This window comes from Bemisia tabaci, chromosome 6 (genome assembly GCF_918797505.1).
Source record: "Bemisia tabaci chromosome 6, PGI_BMITA_v3".
In the NCBI taxonomy this organism is placed as follows: domain Eukaryota; kingdom Metazoa; phylum Arthropoda; class Insecta; order Hemiptera; family Aleyrodidae; genus Bemisia; species Bemisia tabaci.
The window spans coordinates 46,086,987-46,106,609 of record NC_092798.1 but is presented as its reverse complement, the minus strand read 5'-3'; the positions used below and the strand labels follow the sequence as shown (position 1 = coordinate 46,106,609).

General features: G+C 42.7%; 1 protein-coding gene across 6 annotated transcripts in view; it reads left to right on the top strand.

Moving 5' to 3' along the window:
- The window catches only part of LOC140224856 (uncharacterized), a 514,095-nt gene that overhangs the window by 314,538 nt on the left and 179,934 nt on the right, over positions 1-19,623 (top strand). For 2 of the 6 annotated variants that reach the window (XM_072301691.1, XM_072301698.1), the window contains one exon: positions 2,907-3,645. The exons of the other annotated variants lie outside the window; for them this stretch is intronic. In XM_072301691.1, coding sequence (XP_072157792.1) covers positions 2,907-2,910 — 4 coding nt within the window. In that variant the 3' untranslated portion in view covers positions 2,911-3,645. Of the gene's footprint in view, positions 1-2,906; positions 3,646-19,623 lie in introns of those variants that run through there. 6 annotated transcript variants of the gene reach the window in all.

Here is a 19,623-nt window from a genome sequence, read left to right as displayed (position 1 = left end):
AAGATTAAGTGCCTCTTACATAGACCGGTCGTCGAGGAAGTCTGTCGTAGAATTTTGGTGTACATTTGGTAAAAGTGCTTTGGAAAGTGGAAAAATGGAGTTTTGGCATCCAGAATATTCTGAATAATGAATGAACTTATCATATTTAACACCGCTCAAAAATCACGACGATTATACTGCCGTGCTGAGGAAAAACGACCTATGAACATTCAGGCGTTGCCAAATTTTCTCTCATAAAATATGAATTCGTGTTCTCCGTAATCGAAGCTCATGGCCCGTCGCTTTTGGGCCCAGGTCGAAATCTGAGGTAGAACCGCGAAAAACATGGATTTTCAGCTATTTCGGGCTAAAAAGTTGGAAAAGTTCGATTTTGAAGTTGGGCCCAAAGGCGACGTTTGATCATATTCAAGTATGTTACGTGTCTAGGTGTCCTTGACACCATATTCGAAGCTCATCACCCGTCGCCTTTGGGCCGAGGTCGAAATCTGAGGTAGAACCGCGAAGAATGCGAAGTTTTAGCTATTTTCGCCTTTGGAGCCATGTTTAGGCCCCTGTTTCGGAGCCAAAAAACGTGAGTATCGGCAAAACTCGATTATTTCTGTCAAATATGCACCGTCAACTGCCGTATATCCAAAAATTTCTCAATTCCGAGGAGGGGCCGATTTCGGCCCAAATCGCAACCCCTCCTTTATTACCAGGGAAAATTTAGCAACATGAAATTTCCATTCGTAAAATTTATTTATCCTAGAAAATTGCTAAGCGTTTCAGGGTGTCATTAATAACCATTATTATCAACATTGCGATCATGAAATAGAGTCTAGTTCTTGCTTCGCCCGGAACACTACGATAATACGCACCAAGTTCCACTGGCTCTGCAGTACTTAGCTCTAGACGCGACTATTCGTGCTCTATGGATGTCCGTGTTGCATACTCAAAAAACTGAAGGCACGGCAGATATGTCTTGTCTGTACTGTAAAGCTTAATGCACGTAATTTTTAGAAAAACTGGCTAATTTGCAATTGCATCACCTCAAAATTATGTTCATCGCGTAGAAATCTTTCTGGGTTGACTAATGCAATTGATATTCAAAGAAAACAAAGAGAAAATCGAGTGATCCTATTCGTGGCGGCGGGTGGTTGCGTCATACAAAATATGTGAAGAATGGACAATCTGGCAGTAACCTACGAGCGACCCTATAGTCAGTCCATCATATTACCCCTCAGTCTCTAACAACCACCCGTTTCAACGATTAGAATCGCTCCATTTTCGTTTTGTCTTTTTTGTCTATTCCTTTATCTATCAGTTTCAGTTAGTAGCCCGTTGACCCATTATGAGACAAATTATCATGTTCACAAATCAGGAAGTGATCTTATTAACGATGGCATAATTTCCAGGAATCTGGAATAATCTCAACGTAAGATTCGCAGCGGAGTCACGCTGCCGCGTTACGGAAGACAGCAGTAACTCCATTTGAGTTGAGCTTTGAAGCGCATAAGAGCACTTGCTAACCGCGGCTCAAGTCCCAATGGAGTTAGTACTCTCTGCACTAAGTGACACGTGTGTCGTGTTACGGAACAGAGCAGTAACTCAATCCAGGATCGAGTCTTCAATTGCATTAGAGCACATCCTAACAACGGCTCTTGTCCGAATGGAGTTACTGTTCTCTTTCCGCAAAACGGGCGTTAAACCCGTTCGACAAGGGCGTAAGCTCGCCTCAATCCCGCTCCGTTCTTCCGCGAATCGAGAATTATTCCGCAGTAGCAGCGCCATTTGCTTGCCGATGCGTTAAAGCACTTCAAAGCCGGACCTAATTGACGTTATCTCGTTAGACGACCTGCAGCGACGTCGAAGATTAAAAGAAGAGCGTCTTTTGTTCGGTGACGAGCGTCGCTGCCAGATGTTACTCGAAATCAAAGCTTTACGGGGTATTTTGTGGGGTTTTCTCCGCTGGATGGCGGCACCGGAGTCTCCTGTCGGTTCCTGCAAACCACTACAGCCCTCTTGATCCAGCTATCGTGCTTTTCTCCCTTGCGGGGCCTTCTCGCGCCCTTTCTTCACCCTAGATAACCGATCCTGATTAGTCGCCACCACTTCTTACTCTATTTTTCCCTGCGGACTCGCCTGCCGTGTTAAGAAAAAAACGTCGTATGAACATTCGAGAGTTGCCAAATTTCCGTGCAACATGTATTTTTGACGAAATTCATAAATAAATCAGCGAGAACAAAAACACACTAGCTCGGTAATTTGAACATGCTCAACTTCCATTAAAGACAGTTAATTTACATGAAGGTCGTTGAAGTTAGCGCATCTGTTGCTACTTGGACCTTCAAAGTGTCCATAAGTACTTGTCTTTCGGCAGCAAAAATATTTGTCTTAAAGAAACTTCTTCACCTACTGTGCAGTTTTGTGTGTGTCTTGATTATTTTTATTTTTCCGAGTTGGAGTGTTTTCGTTCTCACTGATTCAAATATTTTTCATTGAAATTCGCAGAGATTTTGTATTAAATTGCGTACAAAATTGTCTAAAAATTTTGGAAAATAATATTCGCAATTTTTCCAGTTAATTATATTTTTATCCGAGGAGACTTGGCAACGTCTGAAGGCTCATACGGCGTTCTTCCTTAGGCGACAGTATACCTATTCTCCAGGAGTTCTTACCTCTTTTAAAAGTGACCCTCTTTACACTTTGGAGAGTCCCAAAAGTCGTGCCTTTGACCTGGCTTTCAAAAAATGTCAAGCCTGTTACTCAATGTGTTCAATAGTTACAGGGCTGGTGCCTGATGCTACTGGTACGGTGGTACGGGACTTTAGGATCACCCTGTATACGTTGATTGATATTAACATCCTATGTCCTTTTCCTGATTTCTTTATTTTTTACTGATTTAGGATGTATTCTTTTTGTTTCAGGTAAATGTGCAGCTCTTCGAATTTTTCCTCGCTGACAATTAAAACAATAATGGTGCGTACGAATAAACTGTCTGTGTGAATGCCACCACATTTTTCAAACTTTTTTGGTATGTTTTTGTGCATGTTAGTGTTCCCATAATATTTTATGATTAACCATCGTCCTTGGATATTATCACCCTAGTCTTGGCCAACACGATCCATTGAAAACAGGACTACTCAACCTATTGCATTCTCAGAAGATTGTCTGTGCATGTTTCCTTGTAAAAATATGAGATTCAGTTTTTTTTCTTTAAAAACAAAAATTCTCTTTTGGAAGCTACCTCCATAGATTCCATCTGAGGGAGTCTCCGGACTGTCCGTTCTGCGGGGCGGTTGACACACCGGAACACGCCTTCTTTGTTTGCCCCAAATTTGAAAAAGACAGATACGATGCTGAAACCTACCTGAAACACAAAATAAACAGAGAAAATATAGTTGAGACCATGCTTGAGTGCAAAGAAAATTGGCTCATAATAGACAAAATGATAACTGCAATATTAAAGACAAAAAATAACGCGTTCAACACCCCCAATCATCCCACCGATGAAATGCCAGAGGGCGGTTCCGGTGTGTCAGCAAAAGGCTGACAACAAGTTCCCGACCTGCCGTCCAGTGTTACTCACAATTAGTCAATCACATACTATATCATTACTTTTCAAATGTCACTATTTATAATTTATTTACTCTTTATATTCCTTGTCTATTTATTCTTTAGATAATTACTAATTTGAGAAATAATGAACTGTACTAATTTTGTAATAGAACTTGTCAAATAAAAAAAAAAAAAAAAAAAAAAAAAAAAAAAAAAAAAAAAAATTTACATTCGAAAGGCCCCCTAAAATGTTTGAGAGACATCATTAAACAGCTCATAGATTTTTTTTTTTGTGAAAACGAAGGGGAAACTGAAACTTCTCTCTTAAGTCTTACTATTTTCAGTCTCCCTTAGATATTACCCAAAGAAATCCAGGTAAACCATCCCTCTTCGAAAGAAGGTTAGCTTTCTTTCACAGATAATTATACATAAGTGACCAGTATGTCATGGAATCATTTACAGAATCTTCTCATGATGATACTTGATTTCAATACCTTGAAGCATAAAGACTAGAAATTCGAGATTCTCGCGTGATTGATTATATCCTTCATTACAGATTCCATTTGTAGAGGCTCAGGTGCACATTCGTTGAACTTAGTGCACACATCTAGAGGGCTTAGATTGGCACCGTGCACGAATTTCGACGAGATTTGCGTATGAGCATGACATAAAACATATCCACAAAAAATGATATGAGGTCATATCTCAAATGATAATAAATATCCATACCCTGACACCCAATTCATTTTTTCACGTTGAAATCCTAATCGCAATAAATTAAAACGTTGCATGGACTTTTTCACGATCTCTAATTATTTTCAGAGCACTAGAACCATTCATCCTCTGACTTAAGGGCGTAACTGCTTTCTGAGATAATCCCTACTGTCCATATAATTCCATACTTTCCAGAGCTTATGTAGAAATTAAAATACACTCTTACGCCAGAGAAGCAACAAACTGTGTGAGTCGATGCATCTGCATGCAGAGGCGTTCAACAGAATGTCATGCTCAGTAAAAACGACGTATGAACATATGAATGTTGCCAAATTTCCTTCAATTACATACTTGTTTCTGAGGAAAGCTAAGAATATTTTCCCCGAAAAACTTTAGATCTAAGTGCAGTTGAGGTTTTCTGAATAATCCGTCGAAAAATATTCAAAAGTCTCTTCAAAAATGCGTGTTTTACCAGAGGAGATTTGGCAACGTGCAAATGGTCATACGGCTTTCTTCCTCGGTACAGCTCGCAGGATATCACTGGGTGCGTGCACTGGCCTCGCTGCGCGTAATATTTCTTTCGCAGACGTTTATTTCCGTTTAATTTGTTGAATTCCATTTTCTTCGGCGCGAGATCGATAAATCAACAGTCATACGACAGCACCGCGAAAAACAGCAGTAACTCCACTTCGTCGTGATTCTCGGATTGCGTAAAGATACGTGGCACCCGCGACCCACGCCGCGTCGCACATACTGCTGTCTTCCCGTAAATCAAGAGCCACAGTCGCGCCGCCCAAGCGGGAATGCAAACACAACCGGACCATTAATCACGGCGAGAGAGGGATGTTATAGCATCGACACATCGATTCATAATGGCGCGTCAAAGCTGCGGCCACAATGTGACGTCATCATCACGCTGACGTTGACATGCCACGTCATCGGGAAAATCTCGTATGGAGTTTTCATACGTCGAACGAGAAATAAAATACAATGGGAACGCCGAAATGATTAACCTCGACTTTATCGTTACGCAGAAAATCGCGCGGGTTGCAAATTTTTAGCATCGTCGACTTGTCGAGATTCATCATTTTTGCCATCATTTCTATCCTGCTAAGGAAGAACGCCGTATAAGCCTCCGGAAGTTGCCGTGCCTCTTTTGATAAAAACCGAATTTCCTCGGAAAATTGTGAATATTTTTCTTCAAAATTTTCAGACAATTTTGCTTGTAATTTAATGTAAAATATCTGAAAATTTCAAGGAAAGAGATAGAAAAATTTCTTTAAGAATACATTTTCTATCCGGTGAAATTTGGCAACTCTTGATTGTTCATACGGCGTTTCCCCTAGGTACGGCAGTTTTGCAAGACGGTTATATGCAGTGATTTGGTGCTGGTTGAGTTTATCCAGGGAGTATGGATCATGAGATTACGTCATGTCATGGTATACTTTTTTGAAGCGGATATACTGCAAAATTCTTGAAGTAGATCCTGGGGTTAATAATACATCTTAGACTTTGCCAATGCCTTCATCGTTAGCTTTGAGCTATGTACCATAAGGCACAATTTTAGTCTCTGCTCTAGCTATAGAGCTGCCTTGCTAAGTAAAAACGCCGTGAAAGTATTCGAATGTTGCCAAATATCTTCTTTGAAAATATTTATTTTCGAAGAAAGTCTTGAGTATTTTACCTTGATATTATAAGACTATTTAGAGATCTTACGAATGAAATCCTTCGAAAAATCGGAGGAGAAATATTCACAATATTTCCGTCAAATTCTAAATTTGTCGAAGGAAATTTGGTAACGCCTGATGGCTTATACTGCGTTCTTACTTAGCACGACAGAGTTCCCAATGAGCCCTGAAACGAGTCATGCCTATGTGAATCGGAGATGACATCACTGTCCTATTACTAGCTTACATCGTGAACACCCTAATGAATGCACTTCCCGTGTGACCGCTTTTGCCTATCTCAAGAATTGAAGGCAAAATGCTAGAATTTCATTTTCACACGATTGCTGCTTGGATCCGTTTATGTTCCATTGTGATTTTCTGATTGGTGGCATTTAATGACAGCATTACGAAGGAGGCGCGTCTTACAAATCACACGACCTGAAGACGTGGAGATTAAAATCCGAGGTGGTGCTAATTCGCGAACGCAACGTCAAGATCTTAGCCGATCCGTTGGAATTCACGTTGGGATGGGTGAGGGGGAGGATGCCAGGGAGGCGCATCTTTGCCAATATGTTGCCTGTCATCCCTTTAAACTTTCCCTCCAAAGCTGACATTGCGATTCAATAAGTGGTTGTTTCCGGCTTTCGCCACCCCCACGGCACACACTTCCCTGGGATGCTGGGGCTAAGCAACCTTCCACGGTTGCCGAATGGTGAGATTCGGGCGTCGCCCAAGCTCTGAATAATTGAATCAGACCTCTAGTTCTATTATATCATTCACGCGTGGGGCTCTAGACAAGATCCGAGATAGACAAAGTCACATCGAGGGTTAAGGAAAGAGAACGAGACAACTATTCTCTCCGAAGTGACAAGTATTTCCTCCAGAGAAAATATTATCTCGAGGAAATAGTTTTCTCTCCTCCAAGAATAGTTTTCCCTCCCGAGAAAACAGTTTTCTCTCCTATTAAAATAGTTTTCTGACCTCAGGGAATCGTTTTTCCTCCCGAGAAAATAGTTTTCCCTTCCGAGAGAATAGTTTTCTCTCCTGAGACAATAGTTGTATCTCCCGAGAGAATAGTTGTCTCTCCCGAAAAAATAGTTTCCTCTCCTCAGGGAATAGTTGTCACTCCCGAGAGAATACTTTTCTCTCCCGAGAGGATCCTTTCCTCTCCCGAGAGAAAATCGCATAACAACATTGTTCTAACTTTGAAAGGTACAGCCAAGTTCTACTTTTTTAGATTTTTATAATTTTTCATTGTTTCATCCAACTGAGGAAAGCTGACTTTTCAGCCGAAACGCTCAGGTGATATTTACGTGAAAATTAGTCATATTACATTGTTACCCGCTGTGTAATTTGTTTTAATATCATATAACTTGTCATGGGTTGCGAAACATCAATCATAGCTCGTGTTTTAGTTTATGTTATGTTGTGTACTTTACCACCTTAATACCTAGAAGTATAAACCCACTTACATGCGATGAACCCAATGTCACTACCAAAATTCTGAAACTCTGCACCTCTCTTAATTTAAAAATCTAAATTTTCGTACATACAATCATTTTCAAAATTCTCTGTAAAGACGTTGATAGCCTGTGACGCTGAATGTCCTCAAATATATCAACTAAATAACTATTTCGGATAGGAAGAATATAAAATTCAGGATTTCAGGGAACAGTGACGATAAAAGATTGGTAACCCGGAGAACTATTCCTGGTTTCTGTTCCAATTTGGCACCGCTGTTACTACCTCTCACATCTCAGCGAGTGACGTCTCGGCGGTGCGTGCAAATTTCCAACCACCTACTTCTTCCTGTTTTTATTTGAACTGTTACGCACCCTCCCCGTTCTGCACGCACCTCTTGGAGTGGCACTGACGGGGTAGGGTTAGGGGGCCGGTGGGGGATGTAGGGGGGGAGGAAGACTTTCGGAGTGGTAGGATGCGACGGAGAAGGGTGTCTCTCTTTGAGAGCCTGCGTCTAGCGAGTAGCGACTGATGAGGGATTCCGTGTATTGACCTTTCGCGGAAAATTAAACGCGACGAGGTGTTTTCGCCCAAAATGCACATCTTGTACTGTCAGGAGGGGAGGGGGTTGCGGAATCCCAAGGGACGAGATTGGTTGCGTGTTTTGATGAAAGCTGTATAGCTTCTCGTCGTGTGGAATATGCGGATATAATTGCTAAACACGAAGGAAATGACTTTATCTATTTTGAAAGGAGGAATTGATCAGAGTTGCCTCAGTCAAGAATACCGAAAACATCGGGAAATGTCATGGAATTTCAAAATATCACGGAAATCCTGGAAATTTTTGAGAAAATTATGGAATTGTGGGGGAATATTTATTATGTCACTTTCATTTGCTTTCTAGAACAGGTCTAAAGTTGCGGACAGCGTATCGTGCCTGGCAACTATCTCAAATTATGTTTTTTCAACCATCTGGTGTGCCTTCAATTTTCAGGGAATTTTACCACATTTTTTTCTTAAGGTTTTTTTAGAAAAAATATTGTTGACCAATGTGCAGAACCACGTATCTCCTTTTGTGACGTAGACTTCCTGTCACACTCCATTTTTTCTTCGGGAAACTAGTGCCTGTATTTTCTTGAAAACTATCGTGATTCTTCTTCTTTGTCAGCAGAATATTCTGTTCAAATTTCAAGCTGTTATGTTGGCTTTTTATCCTTCGAAACAATAAGATAGGAATAGAAATTTTGAAAAATTGCAATGTAGATACGTAATTTTGCACTTTTATCATCGATATGTGACTTTTTTTTAGTTCAGACCCTGTTGAGTAGCCATTGTATCTCCATTATTTTTCATTTATCATTCATTTCTTTTATACTGAAAGGACCTCTCTAAAAAAAATCTCTTCGATGAATTTTAATCATGACCGAGTTGGCAACGGAAAGTGTTTACAGATTTCATTAGGAAGTGTGCCAGGAATGCGAGCAGGTGTGATCGTGTCAAGAATCAATACGCCAAGTTGCCGCGACCGAGAGACTAAACTTTTCCAATCGCCGCCACTGATTGAAAACTACGTTTGTAGGAGAGTGAAAAACTTTCACAAAAGAAAACTAGGAAAAAATCTTCGCACCCCAGCCGCCGCTCATGTTGTGAATACCGGAGAGTTAAGCTCCCGTGTCAAGTTGTGGAATATTATCTCCTGAACGGCTGCGGAATACAATTATTGCGGCACTCGGGAACTCATTTTGCATATCTCCCAAAATGAAGGAGCGCATCTCGGTAACATTGTTGAACGGCAACGCGTGAAGGTTCATACGGCGTTCTTCCTTAGCACGGCAGAATATCGGCCGTGTTGTTCGGTTCATGTAACCGCTCTCTCGGTTCTGTGAATCGTATCCTCGGTTCATGCAACCGGTCTTTTTTGTTTTGTCGGACTTCTGTTCGGTTTTAATGCTCGTTTGCATGAACCGAGGATACAGAACCGAGAGAGCGGCGACATGAACCGAAAAATGCGGCTAATATTGAACACAGTGCATTCGGTTCATATGACTGAAGGTTTTTACTCACAGTGTTTATCCTTTGTGACATAAGCCCCGTCTTACACGTATTCTTATGAATATCAGAGCCCAAGTCAGAATGGATCTAGTTCATTTTGATTTAAATATGCCCCATTGCAACTCTAGAGAGGCTTGTATTTTGCGTTTGGTATCAATTTTTCTCAGGGAGTCGTATTTGCAACTAATTTGGCATTTTTAGTAGTGTGATTTTTTTGAGCTCGGTCGAGAATCGAATTTTGAGATTCTGACGATTAAATCTCTCTTTGGTCCCCCGAAAATTGTTCGAGCGGCTCAATTTATGCCCGTGCGAATCGAGGATATGCGATATCGCCATCATTTGGAAATTTGGTATCCTGAATGTGGCAGGCTCGAATTTTCAACATCGTGGTGACCATAGAGAAAACGTAATGTTTAGAATCATGTCCATCACTTCCAACTCTTAGATGACCAAGACTTTTTTCATACGCGAAGTCCTAGGTCGAGATGTCCCAAGCTGGTAATATATTGGCGCTTTCTCATCTTCGCCTCCTTTCAAGGGGTACTCGTCAAAAAAAATCCCCAACACGACACAACTCTCGTCAAAATACCAATTTTCAGGCGTGGACAGTTTAGATTTAGAGAGAGAGAATGTCTTAGAGATGTCTTAGCACTCCCACCTCCTCTTTAAATAATTTTAATTTGGACATATCGGAGCATATTTTGAGCAAACTCACCCTCAACATTTCTCAAATTTCTAACATAAGAGACACCACAACACGCGTTAATGACAGCGCACAGATACAACTATTCGCACTCGATGGATGTCCGTGTTGCATCTGTAAAATCGACGGCGCAATGGCGCGAGGCGCGAATTCGCGATGATCCGTTTGGACTCAGAAAGCCAAGTGAGCAGATATTATCAGTTAGGCTAATCTACAAGCTTGAACTATCAACACACGATTCTATGACTGGCACATCGAACCCATAGCCACCAAAACTGACCACCTTTGGCAAGGCGCCAATCAGTGGCGTGGCTTGTTTTGTGATATATCGATTGATCTGCTATTTAAACCAATGAGAAAGGATCGATAAACAGGGTTTTCGCAGAAACACAAAATCATTAATGATCGATTCTCTGCCATAGCTTCAAATTGGGAAATATCTACCGACAGTGAAGTTGATTCAACATTCTGGGTGTAAAAAAAGTGTGCAAGAACTTATAAAATGCTGAATTACCCAGCAGTTAGTTTCACATTTTGGCATTGTTGAAGTAACTGCTGCATCGGGTAATTCAGCATTTTTTAAGTTCATGCACACTTTTCAAAATGCAGAATGTTCAATTAACTTCAATTTTTGAGCGTTCACCACGTTAGTAGTGTGCGCTCTTTTCCGTCGTTTTGCATCGGCTATGTTAATAATGTATCCATTGGTAAAGTAAAGGCCCGCACTGCTCCATGGGAATCGGCGCCATTTTTCGTGGCGGGAAGCAATACCTATTTCCTTAATTTTTTGTATGTACCATTTCTACCTTTTTTCTTCTATTTTGTCCACTTTATGTAATGCCTGTAGGCTTGTCTTTAATAAATTAATATCTTTACGTTTTAAAACTCTGCAACGTACTTTTATTTAATGACTCTTTCAGGACTCGTTCAAATTAGTCGTCGGAGATCTAAAAAAATTGTTGGGTACAAAGTACCCCTTCACTAATGACCCCTATATTTTACTCTATGAAGACAAGTCATTTCTTGTATATATGAATGTTTCCTATTATTGTGGCATTTTAACTAAATCTTTAAATTATGAACTTGTTAAAATTAATTAATTTATTTAACTTCAAAGGTTACTGTTTAAAACTCAAGTTAATAGCTTTTATCTAATATCACTTTCCAGTGATCTTACTTTGTTATGACTTGTCTTAATTTATGTAGGAATGACGGGCGATTTATACATAGCTTATATCAAATTTAGCTAAATAACTTGATTTCAGCTTACTTCTAAATTCTTTTTAAAACTTTGGTTATCTAGTTATTCCATTAAATCAATTTAAATGTAACCCACTTCATTTTTAAAAAATTATGTGTTGACTTGATTTTATAAGTTTAGTTTTAACTCCACGTTTAGTTCAACAGCGTCTTGCAGCGCTCTCTTCCATCCGCGCAAAACCACTTTTACATATTGACGAGGTGCTACGGTGAACGCTTTCCAACGTCTTAACGTTGGAACCGTCGTCTTGTTAAGCGCTCAGCCGATAGGCGGCGCTTTTTGATTTCGATTTGCCACTAGAGCTCTAGTATAGTAGGGCGCTCAAGCGGTCAAATGGCGCACCAACTCATCGATGCACGGAACGTCATTTAGGAAAATTTATTTTTTGATTACCTCATATTAGCTCTGTGAATACGATTAAATGCAAATTAGCGTGAGAAATAAATAACAGTCCTAAAACTCTCTTCGCTATGCGGTTTATAGTTATTCTATAATTACTTTCGAAAGTTCAAGATGCGCGTTCTGATTTCCGAAAACTTTTCCACCGGTGATAACTTTATTCGGAGACCTTAGTAGAATTCGCTTACATCTAGGTTATGTGTCTTTGACTTATTTGTCTTTGGCTCTGGCGACGGTAGGTAGTTGTTACGCGTTTACGGTTTCCTTGGTAACCTTTGTTTGCTATCAGCTGATGTCGAGTAGTATGACTATAGGAAGCTCCAACCACGGCATTCTTCGAAAAAAGCGCGAAAACTTATAGATTTGAATTTTCAAATTTTAAGAAAAAAAAAATTATATTTAAGAAAGCTTTAATGTAGTTTCTGTAATTTAGTTTTTAATAAAAATTCTGAAATAAAGTAAATATATATTGGTTTAAAAGTTAAATATTTCTTCACTTCAGGCAGACCCTCAATGCTGAGCGCTTCTCTAATACCAACGTATTAGAGCTTTCCCGCTTGTTTTTTTTTTGCGAATGATTTTTTCGACCGGCCTGGCATCATCCTCAGTTCCAAGAGAGCTTTTTCCTCAGGAAGTTCATTCCCTCGACGGACGAGCTGTGCCTGTGCGAGGCTCAGTGAAGAAGCCTTTCGACGCAACGAGTCCGGCACAACGTCGAGGCAGCGAAGTATCTTGTAAACTGTCAACCGTTTGTTTACTCTCGAGTGGCCGTCACTGCGGATCCCGACTTTGTTTATGTATCGTATTAGTTGCAAACACCCCCCTCCTTCCACCCCTCCCCCCTCTCCGCACCCCCGCACATTTATGTTCGACGCTTAACTAGTTTCCTCGGCCGCGGACGACGTGATTAATTGTTTTCTCGCACGAAAATTTCGCCCTCTACATTTTTCCGAAACTAATCGGGTAGATTCTCCCTTTTTTCTACACAGAGAGAAATTTCAACGCAGAAGTTTGGTTAATACGAGGAGTAAAACAAAAGTTAACGCTAGTTTTCGGTCAACAATTTCAAGAGAAAATGGTCTAAAAAACTGTCTGCATCCCTCTTTATTGTCGGTAGAAGGGTAATAATTCTTGAGGATAGCAAGTATAAGATTTTTTTTCAAACTATATCAGCAGTTTCAATAATATCTCGAACTGTTAGAAAATACGGTAGAAATGCCGAGATTCGCGTTTTTGGCACGAAGAATCGACACTTCATCAGGAGATACGCATTTTTGCCATTAGTGTTTTAAACTTGTTGGTGGATTTGGATCATTTTAAGACTGAAAAGAGGGTTTCACACTTGAAATTCCTGATCAGATAAGATTTAGTTGGTCATCGATACTCCATCCATCCATGCTTTACGCTTTCCTAATGGACCAGTGGACAAAGTACCTTTTCTTCAATTTTGATTATTGACAGTTAATCAACGAAAGCTCATTTTATCCGCGCGAAACATTCAAAATTCACAACCGCTTTTCAGTAAGTTGCGAACTTGTAAACAGCGACTCTTTCAGTTTCGCTTCCGAAAACGATGACCGAAGCAAGGGACTTAAAATACACAATCTGATCCAGCCGCCTGCGCGTCTTCTTTATAAGAAGACGTAGAGACAAAAAACAATCTTATTATTTGTCAAAATAATATTCTTCGGCTTTACTCGAAGAATGTGGGGCTCGATTTCAAACAAAAAATTACGAACTATTTGGTCAACATCAAAATATAAGGCCACTCATAATGGATACAGAAGAGCGCCTTCAAATCATTCCGTAAACTTACTGCAAAATTCTGATACCACTATTCGTGCATCACGGTAGTCATTTTGCATACCCGGCCATTTGAAGGCGAATCATTGACTTCAAGCAACGGGGCACGAATTTCCTGGACCCTAGGAAGCCAAAGCCAGGGCTGCCCCCCCCCCCCTGACAACCAAGAGGCCCTGCACCAAGGCTGAGCCCCCTGGCAACCAAGAGGACCTGCACCGGGGCTGAGCCCCCTGGCAACCATGAGGCCCTGCACCGGGGCTGAGCCCCCTGGCAATCAAGGGGCCCTGCAACGGGACTGCCCCCCTGGCAAACATGAGGCCCTGCACCGGGGTTGTCCCCCCTCGCAACCATGAGGCCCTGCACCGGGGCTGAGCCCCCTGGCACCCAAGAGGCCCTGCACCGGGGCTGCCCCCCCTGACAACCACGAGGCCCTGCAACGGGGCTGAGCCCCCTGGCAACCAAGAGGCCCTTCACCGGGACTGAGCCCCCTGGCAACCAAGAGGCCCTGCACCGGGGTTGTCCCCCCTGGCAACCATGAGACCCTGCACCGGGGCTGAGCCCCCTGGCAACCAAGAGACCCTGCACCGGGGCTGCCCCCCCTGGCAACCAAGAGGCCCTGCACCGGGGCTGCCTCCCCTGGCAACCAAGAGGCCCTGCACCGGGGCTGCTCCCCTTGCAACCAAGAGACCCTGCACCAAGGCTGAGCCCCATGGCAACCAAGAGGCCCTGCACCGGGGCTGAGCCCCCTGGCAACCAAGAAGCCTTGCGCCGGGGCTACCCCCCCTGGCAACCAAGAGGCCCTGCACCGGGGCTGAGCCCCCTGGCAACCAAGAGGCCCTGCACCGGGGTTGTCCCCCCTCGCAACCATGAGGCCCTGCACCGGGGCTGAGCCCCCTGGCAACCAAGAGGCCCTGCACCGGGGCTGCCCCCCCTGGCAACCAAGAGGCCCTGCACCGGGGCTGCCCCCCCCCCCCGGCAACCAAGAGGCCCTGCACCGGGGTTGTCCCCCCTGGCAACCATGAGACCCTGCACCGGGGCTGAGCCCCCTGGCAACCAAGAGACCCTGCACCGGGGCTGCCCCCCCTGGCAACCAAGAGGCCCTGCACCGGGGCTGCCTCCCCTGGCAACCAAGAGGCCCTGCACCGGGGCTGCTCCCCTTGCAACCAAGAGGCCCTTCACCGGGGCTGCCCCCCCTGGCAACCAAGAGGCCCCGCACTGGGGCTGCCCCCCCTGGCAAACAAAGAAGCCCAGAGACAGGGCTGCCCCCCCTGACAACCAAGAGGCCCTGCGACGGGGCTGCCCCCCCTGGCAACCAAGAGGCCAAGAGACGGGGCTACGTGTCGGCCCCCTGAACCCTAAGAAGCCAAAGCCGGGGGTCCCCACCTGAACTCTAAGAAGCCAAAGCCGGGGGCCGCCCACCTGGCAACTAAGGAGCCTAAGCCGGGGGCCGCCTCCCTTGCAAGTAAGGAGCCATAGGCGGGGGTCGCCCCCCTGACCCCTAAGAAGCCAATGTTGGGGCTCGCCCCCCTGACCCCTTAGAAGCCAACTCCGGGGGTCGCCCCCCTGACGCCTAAGAAGCCAAAGCCGGGGGCCGCCTCCCTGACGCCTAAGAATCCAAAGGTGGGGGTCGCCCTCCCGACCCCTAAGAAGCCAAAGCCGGGGGTCGCCCCCCTGAACCCTAAGAAGCCATAGCCGGGGGTCGCCCGCGCCCCCCTGACCCCTAAGAAGCCAAAGGCGGGGATCGCCCCCCTAACCCCTAAGAAGCCAAAGGCGGGGGTCGCCCCCCTGACCCCTAAGAAGCCAAAGGCGGGAGTCGCCCTCCTGACCCCTAAGAAACCAAAGCCGGGGGTCGCCCCCCTGACCCCTAAGAAGCCAAAGCCGGGGGTCGCCCCCCTGAACCCTAAGAAGCCAAAGCCGGGGGGGGGGGGCTGCCCACCTGGCACCTGGTAATTTGGCCGACCGGAAACCACAATCAACGGTTTTCGTTATGTATCCGAATTTTTACTTGACCGAAAATTTGCCCCAATTGAAGGAATAATGTTGATTTGTTCTCCTTCAAAAAGATAAGAATGAAGCTGAGATTTTGAGACACGGTAAACAAGGCACGTGGTTTGGGAGTTTCACCGTCATTACACCGTCGCTCCTCTGCCGTATGGGCGTATCTCTATCCCCACATGAATCCTGGAAAGCGTAGAGTCATAAGGATCACAGGGCTCACACAAAAACTGAGATACGCCCATACGCCAGAGGAGCGATGCTACAGCATTCCACTTTAACAACAGTTTTAACTACATTTCGGGCGCATTTTACATCAGAGCAGAAGTTCAATCGTTTTCCCGCGGTTAAACATGTAACCTAACATGAATTTAAACGTCATCGCTGCCGCGGGGAGGAACAAGAGGGGATGACGCGAGGGATGTTGGCGTGACGAAGATTAGTTTGGACATTATTATTCAGTGACAACGCCCTCTTTCACCTCCGCCTCGTGGAACCGACCGCCTCGATAATTATTTGTAAATCCAAGATGCTCGCAAACGCAATTGTGACACGCACGGGAAGGGAGTGGAGTTAAAAGGGCATTTGTCAGATGCAAAGGGACTTATGGGATCCAAGGGTGCGAGGGTAAAAAATGAGGAATCTCCTGAGGAGAGCGCGAGCGCGTGGCATGGAAGGGAGCAAGGTTAAGTTCAATATCACTTCGTGTTGAGGTTGAGGTGTTGAATAAAATGGAGGGGGTGGTTTCTAATTTGAGCGGTATGGGATATTAGCTCATTGACTCCATTTTAATTGAGGGATTTGCCTCCATATTTTTCCCTCGATTTTCAGTGATGAATTGGACTGCAATTTGCAATTTGGAACTATAAGTTCTGGCTCAACTGGAAAAACACTTATGTGCACAGGGAAACTAATGGCACATACGTAGTTTTTAAACCGGGCTAGAAATTACAGTTCCAAATTGCAAAATGTAGTCCAATTTGAGTTTAAACAATTCTGGAAACGAGTTAGGAAAGATTGCAAGATTTGTTGTTCCCCCAACAAAAAAACGTAATTCCATTCTGAGATCACGAAATTGACTAAAAAAATTAAATTCTTCATAACAATATGAGTGAACAATTTCTATCAAAAATTTTGTTGATTTTTGCGTTTCATCAGAAAGAAGCGGTGGAATTTTTATTTAGAAACGCCTTATAGTTTCCTTTTAAAAATAAAATTCGTAAGTCGTCATTTTGCAACGTTGATGAAGGAATACATTCTTTTTTATTTTTTCAGGGAAATGACGATTGAGCCCATCTAATTTAAACACTGTCGATTTCAATTAAGTGGCATGAATGTAATGAGAGAAAGAGATGATAAAATCTTCAAAATGTCCTAAAAAATGTAAATTCGATGAGTAGATTTCAATTTAATTTTTTGACTTTTTCATTGTCGATGATCCCTATCTCGGTCAGTGACTCAGCCCTCCGTCAATTGGACTGCAATTTTCAATTTGGAACTTGGCTCATCTGAAAAAACACTTATGTGCATAGGGAAACTAATGGATTATACGTTGTTTTGAAACCGGGACAGAATTTATAGTTCCAAATTGCAAAATGCAGTCCAATTCACATTAAATGAATCGATGAGTTAAGGAGGTTGAACATCTCCTCCCAAAAAGTGTAAAAAGTCTTGTTACGCCAAGCGTGGCAAATCAGAATCTCGAAAGGTCTAAAAAGGGTGATTTCTGAAGCCCATGAAGCCTCGCCCAGACAGATAAGGGTCGAAAAGGAGGCGGTGTAAGAGGAAAAGGAGAAGGAGAGGAAAGAAAAAGGAGAGAGAAGGAGACAAATGGTCCTCATGAAGAAATCAAGAGCGCTCTTAAGGCATTCTGACCGAAGCCTGGAGAGATGAAGGAGTTACCGCGGTGGTCGGGGTGGAAAATTGCGATTTCGCAGTGGACACGCGATATTAATATGTAAATGCGGGTGAAGTTACGCTTCACAACCCCCTAGCGGCGATAATACGCACTTGTTTTACATGCCCACTGCCTGCTCCGCGCGTCGCTGCGTTGCCGGACCGATTTTTGGAAATCATCAATTGGACGGCAATTGCAATTCTGAACTAATATTTTCGGTTCATCCGTAAAAACACTTGTGTATGTGCATAGGGAAATTGATGGTACTTTTGAGGGGCTTTGAGGGAAAGGCGCATAAGTGCAGTTTTTTTTTTTTTTTTATTTCGAGAACCACGTGTTTGAAGTTTTGGAAATTACATGGAGCCCTATGGCGGAAAGATAATTTAAACTGACTTTTTAATGCTTCAAAATTGGAATTTGGGAGCGAAGTTTCCTCAGCATATGCATTGGGGCTAGTCTTACTTCAAATTATTGATATCTGAATGTTTCAAAAACTGCACTTATGCGCCTTGTCCTTCAAGGCCTTCACTCGTTCTTCCTAAACCGTATTTGTAGTTCCTATTTTCAAAATCTAGTCCAACTGCGCCATTGCGACAGTTTCAACGGCCGTACCAGATTACCAGCCTGATGACCTTGATCCACCAGACCTGGATTTACCAGCTTGTTTAACCATTGAGTATTTTTATTGACTTAGAGTCATGCCTTTTCATTTCGCCTGCATTTACGTGTGATACTAAACGCCCACCGCAGATCACGAATAGTGGTATGACCAAACTACACGCTGATCCCGTGACACGCAGGTCGGTTTTCAACCATTCTGTATTTTTTGTGACGTGCAGTCATGTCTTTTCATTTCTCCTTCATTTACGTGTGATACTAAACGCCTACCGCAGAGCACGAATAGTGGTATGACCAAACTGTACGCTGATCCCGTGACACGCGAGTCGGTTTTTAACCACTGAGTATTTTTATAGACTTAGACACTTAGAGTCATAGTCTTTTCGTAATCAGCTCCTTTCTTCAGGAAACCCATGGGTTTCCTAATCCCATGTGGTCTACATTGTGATTAAGGGATGTTCTAGGAACGTAACGTAACATTCTAAAAAGGGGTGCGTCCGTACTTACCCTATCATTTACAAAACTCAAAAGGTATTTTATTCCGTATTCTTTTTTTATGCAGTGGTAAATCATTTTAATCATTTGAAGAACCCATTTCCAGAGTTATATTGCTGAATTCCACCCGATGTTGGCATACATGGAAAATTGGCCGGTGACTGAAATTCGATACATTTTGTGTCTGAGTCAATTCTACTAAAATAATTAAACACACAAAGAAACCCTTGTATCAAAAGTGCTTTCAGATTAAGTATCAAAGCGGGTAAAATCACCATTATATTGTCTCTTTTATTATGCTATGCACTGGAAAAAAAAAACACATTGGGTCTAGAGTCCAGACTCTTAAAAACATCGACAAGAAAAAATACTCTTGATTCAATCAGATTTAAGCTTAAATCAAGAACCAAGCCTCTTAATTTGAGCGGATTTCCTTTTGATATAAGCTTAAATCTGATTTAATCAAGCGTCCATTTCCTTGTCAATGTTTTCAAGAGTCTGGACTCTAAATCCAATATGTTTTTTTTCCAGTGTATTAGCTCCTCAGTGGATTTCCTCCTTTTCTTGGATTTCCAATTAAATGATTGGTAATTAACTATCTTTGGTATCTTGGTTTTAAGTTTTTAGTAAGATTAATGATCCTAATTTCGATTTTGGCAGTTTATTTTTATTTACAAATATTTTTTTTTGCTATACTACTATTTAGTAGATGAGTAAAATGATATACCATTAATTTTATTAAATTTGGGCTATTAAGATTTTTATTTTTGATATCTTATTTTATTCTATTTATTTTTTTATTAAAATTTTAAGTTAAGTTAAAACTAATAATCTTCAAAATTATAATTAAATATTCTAGTTTAAATTTTAATAAAGCAGCTTCTTGGACCTCTCTTGATCACACCGTAAACTACATGATGCCTCCTGGGGAAAGGTGCTGTGTAACAATCGACAATGATCATGGCCCTTGTTCTTTTAAACAACCAAATTAAGCACTAATTATGAAGACCTGGCAACATGG